The sequence below is a fragment of the Glycine soja genome, chromosome 11, assembly GCF_004193775.1.
Source record: "Glycine soja cultivar W05 chromosome 11, ASM419377v2, whole genome shotgun sequence".
NCBI lineage: Eukaryota > Viridiplantae > Streptophyta > Magnoliopsida > Fabales > Fabaceae > Glycine > Glycine soja.
The window spans coordinates 916,447-937,429 of record NC_041012.1 but is presented as its reverse complement, the minus strand read 5'-3'; the positions used below and the strand labels follow the sequence as shown (position 1 = coordinate 937,429).

The 20,983-nt window shown below is 32.2% G+C and overlaps 3 protein-coding genes and 1 pseudogene across 5 annotated transcripts; 2 read left to right on the top strand and 2 right to left on the bottom strand.

Annotated features, from left to right (window-relative positions):
• The first annotated feature begins 712 nt into the window (after positions 1–712).
• Positions 713–3,721, top strand: LOC114377583 (pentatricopeptide repeat-containing protein At5g42310, chloroplastic-like). Its single transcript, XM_028336168.1, has 4 exons — positions 713–2,123; positions 2,530–2,682; positions 2,779–2,850; positions 3,016–3,721. Exons 1-4 carry the CDS (start codon positions 888–890, stop codon positions 3,121–3,123), a joined length of 1,569 nt encoding a protein of 522 aa, XP_028191969.1. The 5' UTR covers positions 713–887; the 3' UTR covers positions 3,124–3,721.
• LOC114376376 lies at positions 3,404–5,473 on the top strand (annotated as a pseudogene).
• Positions 5,474–6,226: 753 nt separating this feature from the next.
• LOC114377584 (protein PLANT CADMIUM RESISTANCE 10-like) lies at positions 6,227–9,647 on the bottom strand. 3 transcript variants are annotated; one of them, XM_028336169.1, is made up of 4 exons: positions 9,483–9,647; positions 8,917–9,092; positions 7,434–7,660; positions 6,227–6,728 (listed from the first exon to the last, which is right to left on the bottom strand). In XM_028336169.1, exons 2-4 carry the CDS (start codon positions 9,083–9,085, stop codon positions 6,558–6,560), a joined length of 567 nt encoding a protein of 188 aa, XP_028191970.1. In that variant the 5' UTR covers positions 9,086–9,092; positions 9,483–9,647; the 3' UTR covers positions 6,227–6,557. The 3 variants fall into 3 exon arrangements, with proteins under 3 accessions (XP_028191970.1, XP_028191972.1, XP_028191971.1); XM_028336171.1 differs by having other exon boundaries at positions 9,407–9,485; XM_028336170.1 differs by lacking the exon at positions 9,483–9,647 and adding an exon at positions 9,232–9,391.
• Positions 9,648–14,816: 5,169 nt separating this feature from the next.
• On the bottom strand, positions 14,817–18,563 carry LOC114375479 (late embryogenesis abundant protein At5g17165-like). Its single transcript, XM_028333264.1, has 2 exons — positions 18,305–18,563; positions 14,817–15,321 (listed from the first exon to the last, which is right to left on the bottom strand). The coding sequence occupies exons 1-2, from the start codon at positions 18,397–18,399 to the stop codon at positions 15,060–15,062; spliced, it is 357 nt and encodes a 118-aa protein (XP_028189065.1). The 5' UTR covers positions 18,400–18,563; the 3' UTR covers positions 14,817–15,059.
• Between the last annotated feature and the right edge of the window lie 2,420 nt (positions 18,564–20,983).

Sequence of the window (20,983 nt, the reverse complement as noted above, 5' to 3'; positions counted from 1 at the left end):
GAATGATATAAATTTATTCCTCTAAACATAAGTAATTATTATAAAATAAATAATATATGCAATTATCCAATCACCAATTATTATTTGTTTAAGCTGTTTACCTTAATTTACTCAATCCTCTTTAATTTAGTCTATTTCAATTTTTTTAATTTCCCAAAAATACTTAAAAAGTATTTACATAAGAAGTTTTAAAATAAATATTTATGTGAAAGGGTTTAAATTTTAGTAGTACAAAATGTATATGTTAATTGATTAAAAATTATTTTATTTTAATATATGATGTCGAGTTTAAATTTTAAGTGTATAATTTATAATAATTTTTTTCATGGTCTATAGTAATTTTATTTGACTTAAATAAATAATAACTTGGTCTATAATAAAAATTTGTCAGTGAAAGTCAAATTTTAAAAACTTATGATAATAATATTTTTATAAATATTAAATTTAATTAATTGTATAAAACTATTAGTATTTTTTATCATTAAATATACTGAATTTTGATAATTTAAATATTTATAAACATGTAACCTAATAAGAAAAAATATTATATTTTAAATATGTTACTATACCTTAACAAGTGTTATGATTTTTTTTTAGTTTCATAAACATAAACATAAAATTTCCTATGCTCCAAAGCAAACAAACACGTGGGGACGCCAAACCCAACTTGACTGGATTCATATATTGTAATTGTAACTGAATGCTCGGATTACTCCGAAGATAACGTCAAACCTTCAAGCCATAGATTTCTTTATATATATATTTTTATTTTATTTTCCGGCATTGTTTCTTTTGTCTTTGGTTCTATTCTCCGAGAATATGTTGTTTGCATTTGAACTGCGTGATGCTTGTCTGTAACAGAAACAACACAAGGCAATAGTAGCATCATGGATATTCACTCCGTTTTCTGCTCTATGCAAATTTCACTATCATACAATCGTGGTAACCCTCTTCTACGCTTCTCTCGTGCAATTGTTATCCAATGTAGTAAAAAACACAACTTTCTCAAGTCCCCCAATCGCTGGGTCCGAAACAAGGGTGTCAAAGATGTGGGCTCAGAATTTGATAGCAAAACCAAAAGCATAAAAACAACGCTTTTTAGGAGTCCTGATATTGGGGAAAATGAAGAACTTTCCAGTAATTTGTGCAGCCAATTAATTTGTGAATGTTGCAAAGAAGGAGACTTGGATAGAGCTATGTCTCTTCTATCTCAAATGGAAGCTAAGGGGTTTCACCTCAGTTCAACATCTTATGCTTGTCTTATTGAAGCCCTTGGAAATGTTGGAAGGACTTCAGAGGCTGATATGTTGTTTAAGGAAATGGTTTGTTATGGCTATAAACCCAAATTGAATTTGTACCACAGTTTGCTTAGAGGGTTTTTGAAGAAAGGTTTGTTAGGACTTGCAAATGGGGTCTTGAAGGAAATGGATGACTTGGGCATATGGAGGAGTAAAGAGACATATCAGATCTTTCTGGATTACTATGTTGGTGCTGGTAGGTTGGAAGATACTTGGTCAACAATCAATGAGATGAAGCAAAAGGGGTTTCCACTCAACTCATTTATGTATAGCAAGGTTGTTGGGATTTATAGGGACAATGGGATGTGGAAGAAAGCAATAGAGGTTTTGGAAGAGATTAGGGAGAGGGGGATTTCTTTAGACACTCATATTTGTAACAGTATTATTGATACCTTTGGCAAATATGGCGAATTAGATGAGGCGTTGAAATTGTTCAAGAAAATGCAAAAAGAAGGTGTGAGGCCAAACATAGTGACATGGAATTCACTGATTAAGTGGCACTGCAAAGAAGGTGATTTCATGAAAGCCTTTCATTTGTTTACTGATATGCAAGAGCAAGGATTATATCCGGACCCTAAGATCTTTGTCACCATCATTAGCTGCTTGGGGGAGCAGGGGAAGTGGGACATAATAAAGAAATATTTTGAAAGCATGAAAATCCGGGGAAACAAAGAATATGGGGCAGTTTATGCTGTTTTGGTTGATATTTATGGACAATATGGGAAATTTCAGAATGCTGGGGAGTGTGTACAAGCACTAAAGTCCGAAGGTGTGCTAGTTTCACCAAGCATTTTTTGTGTGTTAGCAAATGCTTATGCTCAGCAGGTATGTTAATTTTTCTTGTTCGTTTGTCCAACCTTCCCTTTGGATATAACTATTTATATAAGAACATAAACTTCTAAAAGTTGATGTTCTGGTATCATATTTGTATAATAACAATAATGTTAATGTTATAATGAAATAAATTGAAAAGTTAAACCATTTTTGGACCATTTAAGAAGAGTAATGTTGTAACTTTTGGAATGCAGAGAATGATATATCATTAAGTTTTTCTTTCTATATTTTTTCTCAATCTTTCTCTTGGCTACATATTTAGTAATCTCTTACTGGTAAAAATGATATGATTGTTACATTTGTAGCTCAACAAAAAAAAGAAAAAAACAAGATGCTTAATTGCTTTGCTTCTCTAAGATTGCAATTATTGGGCATGTCTGATTTGTTTTCTTGTCAGGGCTTGTGTGAACAGGTCATTATGGTGCTGCAGATTATGGAAGCAGAGGGAATTGAACCAAATATTGTCATGCTCAATATGTTAATCAATGCATTTGGTAATGCTGGAAGATATATGGAAGCAATATCTGTTTATCATCATATAAAAGAAAGTGTAAGCATTACTAGTTGGCAGTGGAAATATCATCATTATATTCTTTTAATGCAATGCTTTTTCAATCACTGATGCTATTGCTATAACTTTATGAAGGGTGTTAGCCCTGATGTGGTCACCTACACTACACTTATGAAGGCATTTATAAGGGCCAAAAAGTTCGATGAGGTAGTGTGAATTCTTCAATTATTTTATTGTCTTTTTTCTTCTGCAAGACAAAGTTGATTTTTATTGTTTTCTGATAATATGCAACTTTCTTTTTAGTAAAAGGAAGAAGCTCATCACAGTCTAGTTGCCTAATTCATGCTTATAAATTGATAATATTATGGTCAGGTTCCCATTATTTACAAGGAAATGGAGAATGATGGATGCACTCCTGATAGAAAAGCTAGACAGATGTTACAAGTTGCTTTAACGGTGCTTGAACGAACAAACTCATGACAAATATATTATTGGGGACTGCGGTAGCTGATCACTGGCTATCGATCATCTAAAAATTGATCAACTATTGATAAATCATGGTGAGCTTTATACTGTTTGTGTTATTGGATTTGATGATATGTGCTGGTTTGCTGGAGAGCAGTTTGAAGAAAGGAAATTGAGGTTTTCTAGAATGTCCTCCCTTGTCAGTGAAAATAGGGATCCTTGTGTCTAGAGTTTTGAAAGGGCAGCGGTTCATGTTGATGTCATCTCTAGAAGCTTAAGGAGGTAAATCTCCATCATGGGTGTGGCAGTCTCCTTAAAGGGAGAAAGGTGCTTAAATGAAACAAGGACCGAGAAGGATGTTTTGGGGGGTTTGTAAAACAGGTGCTTATTTTATCCATTTATGATTCTAAGATCATCTTTCAGCTCATTGATCATGATAGATTGATAATAAAGACTAGAATGTTATTGGCTGCAAAAGATGCAATGACATGCCAGCTTTTGATTGAATATGGGATCCTCAGACAAATTAGTCTGACAATTTCAAGACCAAGGAAAGTCAAGTTAGCTCAGGATACCCCGGGGGTATTGATCATCGTGTTAATCAAGGAATCAGTTGTGCTTTGCTATCCAAGGTATCATCTGGTGTCTGGTGCATGTAGTTGCTTTGAAAATTTCTTTGGATGCCTATGTATATGTTGCAAATTCTCTTATTACAATGTATATAGCAAGCACTCTGGTTTTGGTGGAGGTTATGCTCAGACACCGGATGATGCGTGGACCATGTTCAAGTCAATGGAGTTTCAAAATCTTGTATCTTGGAATTCAGTGATTGCAGGTTTTCAACTTCGTGGACTTGGGGACAAAGCCATTTGCCTCTTTGCACATATGTACTGAAATGGAATTGGGTTTGACCGTGCCACGCTACTTAGTGTCTTTTCTTCACTGAATGAATGTGGTACTTTTGATGACATTAACATATATCTCAGGAAATGTTTTCAATTGCACTGTCACACTATTAAAAGTGGTTTATTTCTGAAATTGAAGTGATAACTGCATTGATAAAATCCTATGCAAATCTTGGAGGACACATTTCCGGCTGTTATAGAATATTCCATGATACAGGTAGCCAACCGGATATTGTGTCATGGACTGCTCTTATTTCTGCGTTTGCAGAACAGGATCCTGAGCAGGCTTTCCTCCTTTTTTGCCAACTTCATCGTCAAAGTTATTTGCCAGACTGGTATACATTCTCTATTGCTTTAAAAGCAAGCACATACTTTGCTACTGAGCAACGTGCCATGGATATTCACTCACAAGTAATTAAAGAAGGGTTTCAGGAAGATACTGTTCTCTGTAATGCCTTGATACATGCTTATGCGTGGTGTGGCTCCTTAGCTTTGTCGAAACAAGTATTCAATGAAATGGGCTGCCGTGATTTGGTTTCTTGGAATTCAATGCTCAAATCTTATGCCATACATGGTCAAACTAAAGATGCAGTGGAGCTCTTCCAGCGAATGAATGTCTGTACAGATTCTGCAACCTTTGTCGCGCTTCTCTCAGCTTGCAGTCATGTTGGATTTGTTGACGAAGGAGTGAAATTGTTTAACTGTATGTCTGATGATCATGGTGTTGTTCCTCAACTAGATCACTATTCCTGCATGGTTGACCTTTATGGAGGAGCTGGGAAGATATTTGAGGCTGAGGAGTTAATACGTAAAATGCCAATGAAACCTGATTCTGTGATTTGGAGTTCATTACTTGGATCTTGCCGGAAGCATGGCGAGACTCCCTTGGCCAAATCAGCAGCTGATAAATTTAAAGAATTAGACCAAACAATTCATTGGGATATGTACAAATGTCAAACATATATTCCTCTGGCGGTAGTTTTACAAAAGCTTGCCTGATTAGGAATGAAATGAGCGACTATAAAGTGAGAAAAGAGCCTGGATTAAGCTGGGTTGAGATTGGGAAGCAGGTTCATGAATTTGGCTCTGGTGGTCAATATCATCCAAACACGGGCAATGCTAAGCCGGCTTGAGATAGTGATTGGACAACTGAAAGAGATGGGTTATGTGCCAGAGCTTAGCTTAGCCTTGTATGACACGGAAGTGGAGCACAAAGAAGACCAATTGCTTCATCACAGTAAGAAGATGGCATTGGTATTTGCCATAATGAACGAAGGAATTAAAATAATGAAGAATATTCGTATTTGTGTGGATTGCCACAACGTCATGAAATTAGCATCATATCTATTTCAGAAGGAGATTGCTGCGAGAGATTCAAACTGTTTTCACCATTTCAAATATGCAGCATGCTCTTGTAATGACTATTGGTAACCTAACACTTGCATTCTCGCAATGGCTGGTATGACTATTGGTAGCGCACTACCTTCATACCTCAACTAGGTCTATACCTGCTAGAGGATTCTTTGGGTCTACCTGCTTTAGTTGAGGAAGCACACAAGTTCTAGTGAGCAGTGTAATGCAATTGTATGGATATGTTCTACTTGGAGAATAAGGGAGGAAAGCACCTAACAACATTTCTTCATTCATTATATTTATAAGGATGGAATAATTACAGTGATTATTCTGAGTTTTAAACTGAATAATCTCATAAATTTCTTAATAAATTGATGTTTTGTTATGTAATTCTTAGAACATCATAGATCTCAACAGTTCATCCACATGGCATGTATATTTGCTTCTTTCTATTGTTCAAATGTAAATATTGTAATAGATTAAAAAAAATATAAATTTTGTAAAATAGCAGACTGTATTGACTGTTGGAGCATAACCGTCTATTTAATTGTATTGATTATTATTGATTGCTTGCTTGTTGAATCTTATGTAAAATGTAATGACATTAGTATAACAAGTAGTGCGATGAAAAAATGCCACAGAAACCCATCTAAGTTATTTACGTAATTCTTACATGAACGCAAAAAGGTCTTAACCTACTAGCTTTTTGTTCTATAAGAATTCTTTTCAATGTTAAGCCTGTACTGGCTTTGGAGGTTTCTTGAATCTCAATTAGGACAAGGTACAGCGGCAACCTTCATTAACTCACCCACTGAGAGGCATAGCAATGATAAATAACTAAGTGAAATTGCAAGTTAGAATGATCCCCAAATTAACAAATTAGGTAATGCCATGGCATAAGTTGTTTCACTTTTCTTTCAAGAGTATAAAGGGTAAAGGTGACACTAAAAAAAAGTAATGCAACTAGGCATTAAACGCACTAAAATTTTCATGTACAACTGGCTATATGACATTCCTCTAGTTTTCTCTAAGAAAATTAAAAAGGTAAAACTGAGAAAACGCGATCATCAGCATTATAGTATAACTACATTAACTTGGGACTGTAATTTTGAGTGAACCACAGGCCTCAGTCAAGTTTGCAACCCTTCAGATCAAACACGGTCATTGTGCAGGGAGAGAACAGCAGTAGTATTACTGCTTAGAATCAGAATGCATTGTCTGAATTGGCGGAGCTGTAACTACAGCTAGCTTCAAGTCTGTGGCTTCACAATCCCCAGATCTTTCACGTATCTCACGGTACTCTTGACAAATGGCACAAGGATGGCAGCAAAAATGGGTAACAAAATCCCCACAGGGTGCTTCCTACAAGGCAAGAACATCATTACAGCATAGAAACAATAGAATCATCACGGCATTTGTTTTGAGACATCCAATATTTTAGATTGGGCAATTCACATAAAATACTCAAATATGTCTACCATAGGCAAATTAAAAAGTATAGATTGACACAAGGAACTGTTATGCAACTGGGAAAATACTTTAGGCGAATGCTCGTTTAGCAGTGTTTCACAGTACCAGAAGCATTTTAAGAGAAACCTGCCTTCCTCATAATCAAGAAACTGCTCTTTCACCTTTGAGTACTGTGAAATATGAATAAATAGCAAGTTGAAAAAGTATATTTAATTTATCTCTAAAATGGCTGATTCCTTAATCAGAAAAGCACAGGCAATGGGACTTGAGGCATATCATCCTTCAAACTGCCTTATAGATCTACCACAAGGCAGAAATATTTTCTTTCATTTTTTTATCTCATTTAAATATTAGATGTATTTTAAATTTCAAATACACAGACTGATTAACCTGCAATTAAGAACCATTTATAATTTTAATTAAATTTCATTAACTAGTCTCTTGAAAAGCAACAGTGCAATAGCAAAATACAAAACTTGAATTCCAGGCGCTGTGGCTACAGAATTGTCAAAAGTTTGGAATACCACAACAAAAATGAAAAATAGAAGGAAAATAATGTACAAGAGTCAATGCAAAGCATAATTGTAATAGCATTACCGGCAAATTATACTTTGACCTTAAAGCCTTGCGGTAGCCACAAGCATAACATGAAACAAGGCATCCAGGTAATCCCCAAAACAAGCCATCAGTTAATAAGCAACAGGCTGTATTAACCACACTCCATAATATAAAATGGGTCACACATGATCCCAGGAAAGTTCCAGAACCCAGAAAGTCTGCATTCTTCCCAAAGAGAAAGCAAGGACAAAGACAACCAATACAACCTGCATAGATGATAAATAACATACTATCATAAAAGACAAAACAAGAGTTTTTTGTAGCAAATTTAAATTTAAATGTTTGAAGTTTAGAACTAACATGCTCTTTACTAGAAAAAGTTCTTTTACTAATTATGGAGCAAAATGTTGGTGCATTTTGTGTACTCCATGCCCTTATTATTGTGTGTATATCAAATAACTGGTGTGAAATAGAACACAATACATTAAAAGATTTTTCTAGTCAGCAACCACAAATAAGTTCAATGAGTTAAGAGTTCACATAATTAATATTGTTAACATGGGCTAGACAACAAACACAATATAAAGGCTAACATAATGCCTAAATAAAATTAAGAGCTTTTCCATCGTAATCCTCATTGTTCCCCTCCTGTTCTTTATTTCTCAGTTTGTTGCTGTGATTTCCATGATATAATTCCTCAACCTCATTCACACCAACAGAAGCAAAGCAGCAATAGTCTTAAACTTCTATCTATTGCAATCCACCAACAAAAATTTAAGATAATGAGTTGTCAATTAACTGTAACTGATCTCCTTATTGTTGTATTAAAATACACGCCTAAAGAAATAACATAAAAATCATCCAAGATTGATAGAAAATAAAAGAATAATAATAGAGTGTAAAATACTACTCTCAAGGTTCTAAAGAAAGGATTTCATATGCTTTTACATAAAAGAGTTTTATCATAAAATATGGAGAATTTTCCACATTCAGAACACTGATAGCAAAAGTTGGACAAAGGGTGGCCTTGTGCACAAGCCTCTCACCAAGTGGGGTCAGGGGAGAGTAGACTTACATAACCTTACCCTCCCACAGGTAGAAAGATTGTTTTTAGGATTTGAGCCAGTGACTCATAAGTCATAAGACAACAACCTTTACCCCATTGCGCCAAGGCACCCTCAAAAGTTGAACAAAAGATTTTAACAAACATGAATATGACAGAAGTAAAAATCAAAAAATAGAATTTTGAAACTCAACTATGTTACAGTACAGCCATGATACTTATGTTTTTTTTTATAGAAAAAAGGGGCAGGATGGTGCTATGATGCCCCTGCTATTGTTTTGCCAGTGGTTGATTGCATTTTGATTTTATCATATCATTAACAGGAGTCTCTAATATTTAAAATAGAAGATACTTAACGTGATTAGGATCAAATGAACAAGGACACAACACAACCAAATAAACATAGTCAAGAGGCACCTTTGTATTAAAATGAGGTCACAGGGTAAGGAAGTAGCATACAACTCTGCATATCATCGCAACAAGCACAGATTCCAGAAGACCACTGAGCCTGCATTTGGTTTGATCCATTGGTACTAGAACGCTGAAGCAGAGAGACATCCACTGCCTCTGAATCCGACGGCCCCAAAGGTATGTAAGCAGGTGGCACATAACCGTGTTGGTTCTTCATATTGCTTCTACAAAAAAAAAAACGATTAATCAAAATTCTTCCTCAAAGCATTTTATCAAACATAAATGGAAAACATGAAATCCCAGCTTTTTCCCATTCAATCTTTTGACGTAATGCTCCAAAATTTGATTAAACGTGAAATTTACCATGAACCCAGCTGAAATTCAAATTATAATGATCTTTGCTAAACGATCAACAGAACGCGCCCTATTATTTATCATGGCATACTTATGGCATAGTTATCATCGTGCGAACAATGATAATGAGAGAAGGGGAGAAATCAAAAGCATAAAATTGTGCGAAATCAGATCTGAGCCAAACCTTCATTCTAACAGAATAAAGACATTGGTAATGAGAGAAAGGGTGAATCATAGACGAAAATCAAAATTAGGTTTACCTTGAAAGGTTGAGAAACAGAAGCGAGCTATAAAAAAAGTGCGTTGTTGTCGGGATGGGATGAGTTCGTTCCTTTGTCTTTGTGTGTTAAGACAGAGACAGATTTCTCTATTCTCTACTCCCGCGTGCTGCTCACTTCAAGCTTCGCGTTTCCACTTTAATTTTATTTTATGGTCCGGGCAGCTCATTTAACAAATAGGTTAAATTCAAAGTTTTTTTTTTATAAAAAAAACTATTTAATTAAACAAGTGAAGTTATACGTCTTAAACAAAGTTTTGAGCAATCATATTCGTGAATTTGACACCATACTTTAATCCAAAATCTTAATGTTTATGTTTACAAGTATTTTCTTTATTCATATCGTGTTCAACCTTTTTATTCGTATACAACGTGAAATTCATTTAATACTTGTATTCCAACAATCTTTCCCTCATATGTGAATCTCTTTCCATGATAGTTTTTTCTTTGAATAAAAGTCATTTTTTATGCAGGAATATTCCATGGGGTCACTAGAGCTTGCATGCTTTAGATACTTGCACCGTCACTCCACTCAAGGGACACATCACATGAATCCACCTCCAGGAAAACTTTTGATACAAGAAATCCTCAGGCCTAGGATCCATCGCTGTCATCACACTTGTCATCAATTTTGATACCAATTGTCGTATAATCCGAGGGGATTAAACATCGGAGAAATTTATACCAATGAACCATGAGCAATTATATAAGTGAATTGGATATCACCCTTCAACCGGTTAGAGTTTATGAATCTTTTATTCACTTATATGATGTTGAACCTACATTCAAGGTATTACGAATTTTTTCACCTCACACTTATACTCTACGATCATGAAAATATTGATAAAAGTTTTTTTGGTACACATGATTAAAAATTAAGATTTTCTAAACAATCTTTTATAAATAAATAAAAAAAATCTGTTTAACTACTGTGTTACAAATTGGTGGCAAATTGAGCTCGAAGAACCGATTGTTAAGGCTGGATCTAAAAATTAGTTTAAAAAAAATGAGACTATTTGCCCGACTTAATGCTAATGGATCATGTTGATCTTGTAACATGCAGGCTCGAAAAAATTGAGCCGTTTTATTAATATTTTAATTGTATTTTCAAAATTTGTATATATTTTTAAAATTATATTTAAAATATGTTTAATTTTATTTTTTATTGGGTTTAATCAGGTCTGATGGCCTAATTTAGTGTCGGGTTTGGCTAATAAAATTTGGGCTGACCAAACGTATCCATGCATTTTGCTATATGTAAGCATTACTCATGTAATATTTTCATGGAAAGGAATTAAAAACTACCACTTAAAAAAATTATAACAATTTATAAGAAAAGGATTTAAGAAAGTAAAATATATTGAATTTTTTCATGATTTATGTCTTTTTATTCTGGATGTTTGAATTCAATATCTTATTTTAAAAAATTGAGTATAGTTTAAATCAGACCAACAATTTATTATTATTAGTATATTAATTTTTATGTCAAATACCAATACTTACGGTATATTATAAAATAAATATCACATTAACACTTATTTTGATCTTATTATATTTTCTTTCTTTCTCAATATTTTTAAAAATCTCTTGAGGGGCATTTAGTAGAGGAGAATATTTTTCATGCATTGTAATCATGAATCCTTAGAATAATATTTCCTACCAATGAAAAAAATTTATTTGACTGACTATTAAAAAAATTTAGATAATTTTTGTAGGAATTAGAGAATTATATGATATTTTTACAAGCAATTTTAATTATTTATCATATTAAATAATTTAATAAAAGTAACATGATATTTTTATTATAAAAAAAAATTAAACTTAAGAAAATAAGATTATCACTTCCTTTAGAAGAATATTTTTGTGGAAATATGAATTAAAAATAATTCCCATGAATTATAATTTTTCAAGAATATATTTCTTTAAAATGTATATCAAATTTGGAAAACTAAGTTTTCAAGTTAGGATTATTAAAAAAATGAAAATTTATGGCCTATAAAACTGTCCCTAAATGTTCAATAGTATTAGAATGGGGTGTATCTATCGGTTTCCTATGAAATAAGTCAACAATAGTAATTTGTCATAGTTTAACTAATTTGTAATTAATTGGCAAGAGATTAAAAATTGGAGAATTAGATGAAAAAATCACTACAAAACTGTCCCTAAATGTTCAATCAGTAATCATCAACACAATTTTATGACTTTCAATATAGAAATTTATTTTCATAATGAATATCACTAATTAACATTTGGCTTGAGGGGCAGGGCCTTGACTGAACTGAAGTGCAGGAGTGACATCACTGAACCCAATTCGCTGACAAAGCGGCGGTGGAGAGGTGGGTGGGGTGGGTGTCTGACTTCACCTCTTTCTCTTTACTCTGATACAAACACATCCTCACCTTTTCAGTCTCTTTTAGTTGAGTTTTGGAATCAGCCATCATGATCACATTCAGGTTCAAGATCATTATTACGTTTTTCTCATACTTACATTTCCCATGTTACAACCCTTCGAGCTTGCTACTATTTTTTAACCTTGATTAAGCAAAATTAATGTTGAATGAATTTGCGAAACCAACCTTCATTTTGCTTCTATTTCAAACTCTCAGATCCAACTAAAAATCAAACAAGAGACTTTTTCAATTTTACTTTTTTAATGTACTTTTAGGACCTCCCAACTGAAAGCCAAACATGTCCTAAAACTTTCTGAGAGCTTAATAACTAGCCTTGAGAATATCTAGTGGACTGGCTTAGACCAGTGTTTTTTAATATTTCTTGTAGCTGTTATTGTTTTCGTATTGATAGAATAATTCACTTTACAGCTGGAAGCAAGCATCAGAAATGGAGATATTCAGTGGTTTCAACTATTTAGGAATGTCGCAGATCAGCTATCATCAAATAATAGAAAGAAAGGCCATTTAAATCTGCATCATGAATTGTCTGAAGAGCTGCTCTTTGCTCTGTTAACATATATTAGTAGCATATTGTAAATAAGTTGTGGATTTTTCTCCAACGTGGTTAATTTGAAATTGTTGTGAATTGTAATTAAGGGAATCAAGAAAGAAAAGAAGAACCTGCTACATGCTCAACAACAATCAAGTGATATTGGAGGTTGGGAAGATTCACAGAGGCCTTTACAACCCCGTCAGCACTTGAATGAAGACTTAGATGATGACAAAGAAAGAAGCAAGCACTAAACTTGGAAGATTCACTCAAGTTTCATGCTCGATGCTGGTACCACTGAGCTGCACGATTAGTTTTGAAGCGTTTTAATGAAACTATAGCGTTGTCTTAATGTTGCTCAGTTGCTATGATACTTTTACCATCGTGGATTCTTTTCACGGCTGGTGTTTAGCTCATAACTGTTTACTAGATGATATTGAAGGTGCCATAGTATAAAAAACAATGCTTTTCATACACCTACTCTACCTCTACCGAAACCTCATTTTTTTTTCTCTGTATCTTTTTCTTCTCTCTTCCTGTCATGATATATCTGGTCATATCTTTTACTTGTCTTTTCCTATCTTTAGATAGGTGTATTCAGCTAGTGCAACAAAGTCCCTTAGGACTGTATGAACAAATTGTTACATATTTTTATCTGTATCAAATATAATTTTTTTTAATTAATTTTATCTTATGTAATATTATTATTTCTAAAATACTTGATGTATTAATGCATATTTATTTTATTCTTGCATATTTAAGTGACTGTATGAACAATTAAATATCGTTTTCTTTTCTGGTATAAAAGATAACTCCAGCTAGGGCTGATAAACTGTCCATTTTAATGTGGTGAATACGGAATAGTATTTCAGAAGATTACTTGATACATTATACGCTTTGGAAAAGCCATGTGCCTTTCTACTACTGCAACTATATGCGGCTGCTATTGATTTGCGTTGTCCATTGATTTGGATCAATCTGTCAGAACACGAAAAACCGATTTAAACTAGTAAGTTGATTTAATATATAGGTTATATGTTGGGATCCAGATCCAAACTATTTTAATAAATCTTGATCATTATTATTCCGAGTACCGTTTCTGTGAGTTAAATTTCAATGGCCCATTATCTCAAGAGTACAGTTAGTATTCAGTTCACATCTTGCAGACTTGCACAATATTTCTTATCAAATGTTTTTAGTTGAGTTCATTACATTCTGATTCCCTCCCTCTTCCCTAGTTTGTCGATCATTTCTATATTAAAAATATATATAAAATACAACATAAAATTACTACATATTTTCTCTAATATCAAATATAAAAAAAATTAATTAATTTTATCTTACTTAATATTATTATTATTAAAATACTTTTCATTCAAGAATTTTTTTATGTTTTTAATATCAAATTTCAGTAAAGGATAAGTTAAAAAAGTTAATTAAAATTGTTATAATTAAATATGATTAACTAATTTTTTTAGTCTTATTTTTCTTCTTCTTATATTTTAAATCAGAGAGACTAATTAGTAAGATCGTGAATCATCAAATTTTGTTTTTATATATCAATTATAGGCATTACAAGTTTATAGTTATTCTTTAAAATATTACAAAAAGAAAATACCTGATAGGAAACAGAATATAATTGTATTTTCCAAAAAGTAATAATGTTGTGTTCCAAGTTTTCTAACTAGCACGTGGTTAGAACTTAGAATTATAGGTTAGAAAACATTTTGATTTGCTCCTCCATAATTGCCCATTAACTTCATTTATTGTAATGTTAATGAAGATAGTTACCAGTCCCTCTAGTTCAAATTGATTAATTGACGTTTTAACATTAAAAACAAATTATATTAATTGACGTTTTCCAGTTTTAAGTGACAGTCAACATAATAGTATTTCAATTTATCAAAAGAACATAGTAATCTTTTAATACTATTTCAAATTTTCTCTCTCTCGCTGATGACATCAGTTAATATTAGGGGGAATATCCCGTTAACTAAGGTAAACTAATGGAAAACTAAAATGATAGTAGTCCGTTAAATAAGTAATAAATAACTAACGCATGTGAAGAAAATAGGGTCATACTGTAATAAGTTAAAAGTACATTTATAAAAATTAAGAAAATAAAGATATTTTGATAAAATTATTTATTACTTTACTTAATCCTTGTAAAAAATTAAAGGGTCAGTTATTTATTACTAGTTTTCAATGGTATTGAAATATAGAGATTAGAGAGTATCTTTGATTTGAAATATTAAGTGAATACTACTTGCCATGTAATCCCGTTTCCTTCTCAAGAAAGTATCAGCTTAAAACAGAGTTTAATGGTCGATATCACTTTGTGCTAGCTAGGGAGCGGGGCAGAAGATGAGCATGCATATAGTAGCAATAAGCATGATAATAATAATAAGTCTAACATTAAAGTTGCATGAAAAGAGAAATACATGATGCATAAGGTAGTTCATGTTACTGGTATGCTCCGGTACAGCGGAGCATGCAGTGCAGTTTGAAGCTGAGGAGTAATTAAACAGCTAGTTGGAGGAAGGAAACCAAGGACACACCTGAGAGGCTGACACAGTGTTTATTTAATTTAGTATTATAATATGATGTCCTCCAATGGTTGTTAAGGAAGGGTGTGAGGCTTCTCGAAATCCTCGAGACTGGTGGGGCGAAACCAGGCCTTCTCCTCCAGCGCATCAGAGTGAATGGCAGAAGCAGTTTGGTCACCTCCTCCGGGGGGCCCAAATACCCCAGTCTGTGGATGTGGGGCCCAGTATTTGCCGGATTGTGTTGCCGCCTGGATCACATCGTCTGGGACCTGCCCAGACTGGATCTCATCATCAGGGTTCTTGTCGTACACTGAGCCGCTACTGTATGCTCCCCTCCTGCAATTAATTCAATCATCACTCCTTTGTATTTCATGCAATCAAATAACAATAACCAATATTTACCATATTATTATTAGCTATACTCACTCCACTATCCACGTCGTACCACTTGTATAGTTTACATATCATGGTTAGGTGTCGACAAAACAAAAAGTTGACCAGCTTATCGAGATTTGGACCACCAACCGACCCAACTACTAATCGCAATTAAAGTATTCTATACGCATTTTCCACGCGGGTCCATTGTTCGTCCATGAAAACAAAACTTTAAAATACAACATTATCATATTTTATTAAAATTTAAACAATTATACTTTTAATATTAAAAATTCATTTAAAAGATATTCGATGAATATATTGGTATTATTCACAAAGAACAATAAATCTCAAATCTTACAAATTGATATATAAAGAAAGAAAAACAGACACCAAATTTCTTAAAAACACACTTTTCAAATTAATGACATTGCAATTTGCTATCGCAAGTCGATTTGAAAATAGAAAAATCATAATAAAAAAACTTCATAACCATCATCACACTCATTATATAAGTCGATTATTCAACTCCAAGATTAGAACTTGGACGGGTTGACAAAACAATAATAATAGTTTTTAGCAGCCAGTCCCATGACATCATGATTGGGAAAAATAAACATAAATTGATTGAAAGCATGGAACTAGCGTCTGTTCTGACTTCTGAATGTTAATAAGTACAGTTAACTGGGTCTGGCACTGTTAATTGTTCTAAATGTTATTTGTCCAATATATTTGATATTTGGTATACGGGAAGTGTCACTTCGCATTAGCAAATACTCTATTTGCACTATGGACGGACATTATGCCGCTATTATAGCTAATAATTCAATAACAGAATAAGTACACAAATGTGTTTATAAACAAAGTTCTAAAAGAAAGAGAAAGCTCAATGTACTTTTATTTGGATTCGTAATAATAGTATAGTTGCATATCAGAATAATTATATATCACTTTTAATTAACAAACATTAGCCATTCAATTGATGTTATCAATTAAAAAACAGACTATATATACAAAAGTTGCGCGCATGCGCCAACATAAATAAGGGTGACAGTGTGGAAATATCGACATTGGGGTACAAATAACAAAGAAAATTAAAGTCACATGAAATATAAAGCCATACGAGTGATAACAACAAACGAATTCAAAAGAAACTGAAAACCGTGAACTTGTAAATCTTACCATTAAAATTTAACTTTAAATGTTGATTTATTATGTACGAAAATAAATAGAATGGATGAGATTGATGCTGGAGCAGTTCAACTTATAACTACGGAGAATCAAAATCCGTATAGAGCCATAGGTTTTTAATCTGAAGAGAATACTTAAAAAATGTTAATACGTAGTACGGATAGAAAGATCCGCTAACTAAAAGGAAGTTCTTGGCCAGATAGAAACAAAACAACCCATGGTTCCTTTCTAATCTTCCACCATCAATACTAGAGGCCCCACCTACCAAAGGTTAGCCTTATCGTATCGTTTATATATTTTCCACGTCCATAGAAATTTTTTCATGCAAGCTAAATTAAATTAGAACAAAATATCTATCTTAAACAATAATTATCCATCTTGGTGATTGAATTATGGGTAAAATAAACCACCAACTGCAAGTCATAGTTCTTTTAAAAATCAAAGTAATTAATTTCTTATTTATTAAGCACAAGTTGAAGGTAGACAACATTTACCCTAACGGATAGAGAAAGGCACAAATTTATATTGCACAGATTGTCGATTAAAAAATAACATTAAAATTTATAACAGTAATAACTAATTAATAAAAGTTGGCATAATGTTGCAAAGTGAAAAGAAACAAGTTGATATAGTGTCCCAGGGTACAAACACTCACGGAAAAGGAAAGGATGGGGTGGGTGGGATGAGGATGATGAGTTGGAAAACAATTATCCTCATTTGTTTTTCTTTTTAGTTTGTCTTTCACCTCCAACCACGGACTCGATATTTTCCCTTGTCAAATCATACGTTTCGTACACATCCAGAAAGATAAAGATAACAGCGACCAAGGAAGAAGATGCTTTTTACTTTTTTATTCGTTTTAATTTATGCTCAATGCCTCTCGGAAGGGGGAACTTGAAAACAAAACAAAAAAAAAAATAAAAACAAAAACAAATAATGAAGAGGTATGGAGGCGCCAACTGAATCAACAAAGGGGATGAAAGATCATGTCATCATATATATCGGTGCAGGACAATCCAAGATGGAAGGAGATAGGACATTCCACTACAATATAATATAATAAAGGCAGCACACAAACCCAGAAGATGATGTCACCCAAAAAATGATTAGTGGAATCAATCAAATAAGGTATGGGAAAGATTATAAGCATTTCGAGAGATAGGATAAGAAAAATACAGTTTCCATACGGATTCTTGCTTGTACAGATGAGTTCAGCAACCGCGTGTATAAATTTTCCAGCAAAAGGCAAAAACCAAAAAACTGTGTATATGTATGCGGGAAAAAAAATCGTAATATTAGAAAACGACATAGTGATCTCCGAATGATCATGAATTACTCTTCGCTATGAAGAGCCGTACGAAGCGTGAAGCAATCAGTAATTATTAGAAAAAATATTAAGTCCAACAAGATTAAAAATAAAATCAAATTAAAATATACAAGAGGTAGAATACTCATCCATTGAGTTAATTTTTGGATTAAGTTAAACTCATACTTTAAACATCTAGTTTATTTCAACATACTTAACAGAATTCATAGCTCAGATCACAAAAAAATAGATCATAAATTGAAGTCACAGTTTGATGAACCAACTAACTAGTACACAATAAGTGGCATCATGATCTTAGTAGATAATAATGGGACAAAAAATTTACAGAATAAACTCGGGAAGCGAGAAAAATCATAACATTAGCAAGCATCACAACAATTAAAAGAAAAAAGAGGGAAAGGTAAGTGAAGAGGAAAAGGAGAACACCTTGAAGTGAGAGGAGGTGCGTTGGAAGTCCAGATCCGGTTGGCGACTCGCTTCCCTAAGGCGGTGATCCCTCGGCTACTGGAATTGGCGGCCATACAATAAGAGAGAGAGAGAGAGTAGTGTATGTGTTAGTAGTTGTTTGGTTTGTGATGTGTTGTTGGTTGAAAATGGATATATATTTATACACAAAAATAATGACAAGAAGGGTGGGGTGGAGGTAGACACAAGACAGGTGCTGCAAATGCCCCTTCGCTTTTCGTACCTAACACGTACGCATAACAGTCCTTCTTAACATTTAACGTCCCGTTCACTTCCTCACCCACGCCGTTACTCTTTTTTTTTTTTTTTTTAAAGGCACCCACGCTCTTAATTAGAGCCAGATTTATTACATTTTTTTGTCGTCTTCATTTGGTGTTTTAACTTTTAAGATACAGATTCTTCAAGGTATATTTCTATATCTTTCTGTAACATTTTTCTATTAGTAATTTTTATTTCTTATCCATAATCAACATTATATGTATTTTCTTTAGAGGAATATTAAGATATTCTTCTTTTTTAAATGTATTTCTTATCCATAATAAATTTTAAAAGTATATTTTATATTCTTAAGATATTGCCTTTTTTCCCCTAAAATTTCTACAAAGAGGTGGGAAATTGTTAGCTTTTGGTAATTCGTTGTCTCATATGTGTGTAAAAGTGTTTTTTTTATAGAAATTAAAGAAAGACTCAAGAAATTACGTATCATTTAATCAACTGAGTTAAATTATTAGAATATTTAAAACAAGTTAAAATATAATTTTAGTATTTTACTCACAAACAAATATTTTTATTATTAATAAACTAATTTTAGCAATTAAATTATTTTTTTTATATTTATAAATACATATATAATATGCCTTCCAAAAAAACGTATATAATGTTCGAGTATTACCCATTTATTAAAAAAATAAAAGATATATTACCCGTGTCCGGTTACTAATGTTGCTATAAAGGAATAACGCGTCTCAGACACGAATAGTGGAAAGGAATAATGGAATATTCTGGTTTCAAATTTTAAATTAATGTTTCGTGTTTTTTCTTCCTCAATATTCAATTTCTGGTCACTGGTGTCTTGTCTTCAGGTCTTACTATTTGTTTTAAAAGTTATAAAATTAAAATTATGCATTATGGTTCAATAAAAAATAATTTAAGTAAATTTTAAATGTAGAGGTGTGAGAGATAAATTCCCGTTGAACATTTGGAAAGCGGAATTGAGAGAAACAAACGTCATATCGCGAACTTGTAGGCCGCGGATTGGTTACTGGTTAGTCATACAAAGTGCATTGACAAATGTCAAACGCTAGAATTAGAACGCAGTAGTTGCCCAAACAAGTTGAAATTTTATTCAGAATTTATTCAACAATACTTTTAAATTATTTTATTAATTTTTATATTCTCCACTACGAGTAACATAAAAAGAAATAGTAAGTTTCTCTAACATGAATTTCTTTTTTATCTTTTGGATTTTTTTATCGCTTGTATATTCTTTTACAAATAATTAATTCTATAGTATCCTTAATTACTATATAATCACTATAACTAAATATGATAATGTGTTTTTATAAATTAAAAAATATAGATGAAAATCAATGAAATATATATAGATGGGAAAATAAAGAATATAGTGGTGTAACATGACATTAATTCCTACTTGAGAAAATCTTCTATTATAAGATATAATGATAAGTAACTGATAATTTTTTATATAATTAATAATTAATTAAATGATAATTGATTGGAAATAATTGATAATTCATTTGGAACTTAATTTTATAATTGAATATATGGAAATAAATATTGATTACAACTATCATATTAGGTTATGTGATTTATATCGACACATTAGACGATTCAGTTTATTATTTTTTTGTTTTTTAATTAAAGTCCAATGATATTTTTGCAAATCTAATATTATTATTTTTAATTTAATGTTTTACTAAAATATATTTTTACTTCTAATTAATTCATATTTTTTATGATTCGAAACTTAGTCTTTATTCCCCGCGTATTTTCTTTCTTATTATCGTCAACAGTATACCACTTCCTGTGTGTCATGCTTCATACCTGACCATCGACTGTGATTGCAAAACAGCTCTTGTTTTCGCATTTCCTATGCAAAAGTTGAGTGTTATTAATATAGTTTTTCTTTGTCTTAAAAAATAAAATACTCTAATTATATCTAATAAATTAATCTCGTAACTATTTTTTATCCAACTAGAACAAGTATATTTAATAAAATTTTATTAGATATATTTGTTCTAATATGAAATAAAACATATACTTATTTTGATGTTGAATAAAAAATAATTATGAAATTAATTTATTAGATATAATTAGAGCATTTTTTTTAAGTCAAAGAAAAAATATATCAATAACACTCAGTTTTTGCACACAAAATATAAAGATGAGAGCTCTTGTGTAACCATGGTTAGTGACCACATAAGAGACATGATGCACGAAAAGTGTTTTAGTGTTAATGAGGGTGAGAAATATTATATGTAGAGAAGAAAATATTAAGGATAAAATCATGAAGAATATGAATTAGTTAAGGATAAAAATGTATTTCAATAAAACATTAAATTAAAAAAATATAGATTTACAAAAAGAACATTTGTCTTTAATTATAAAAAAAACAAAAAA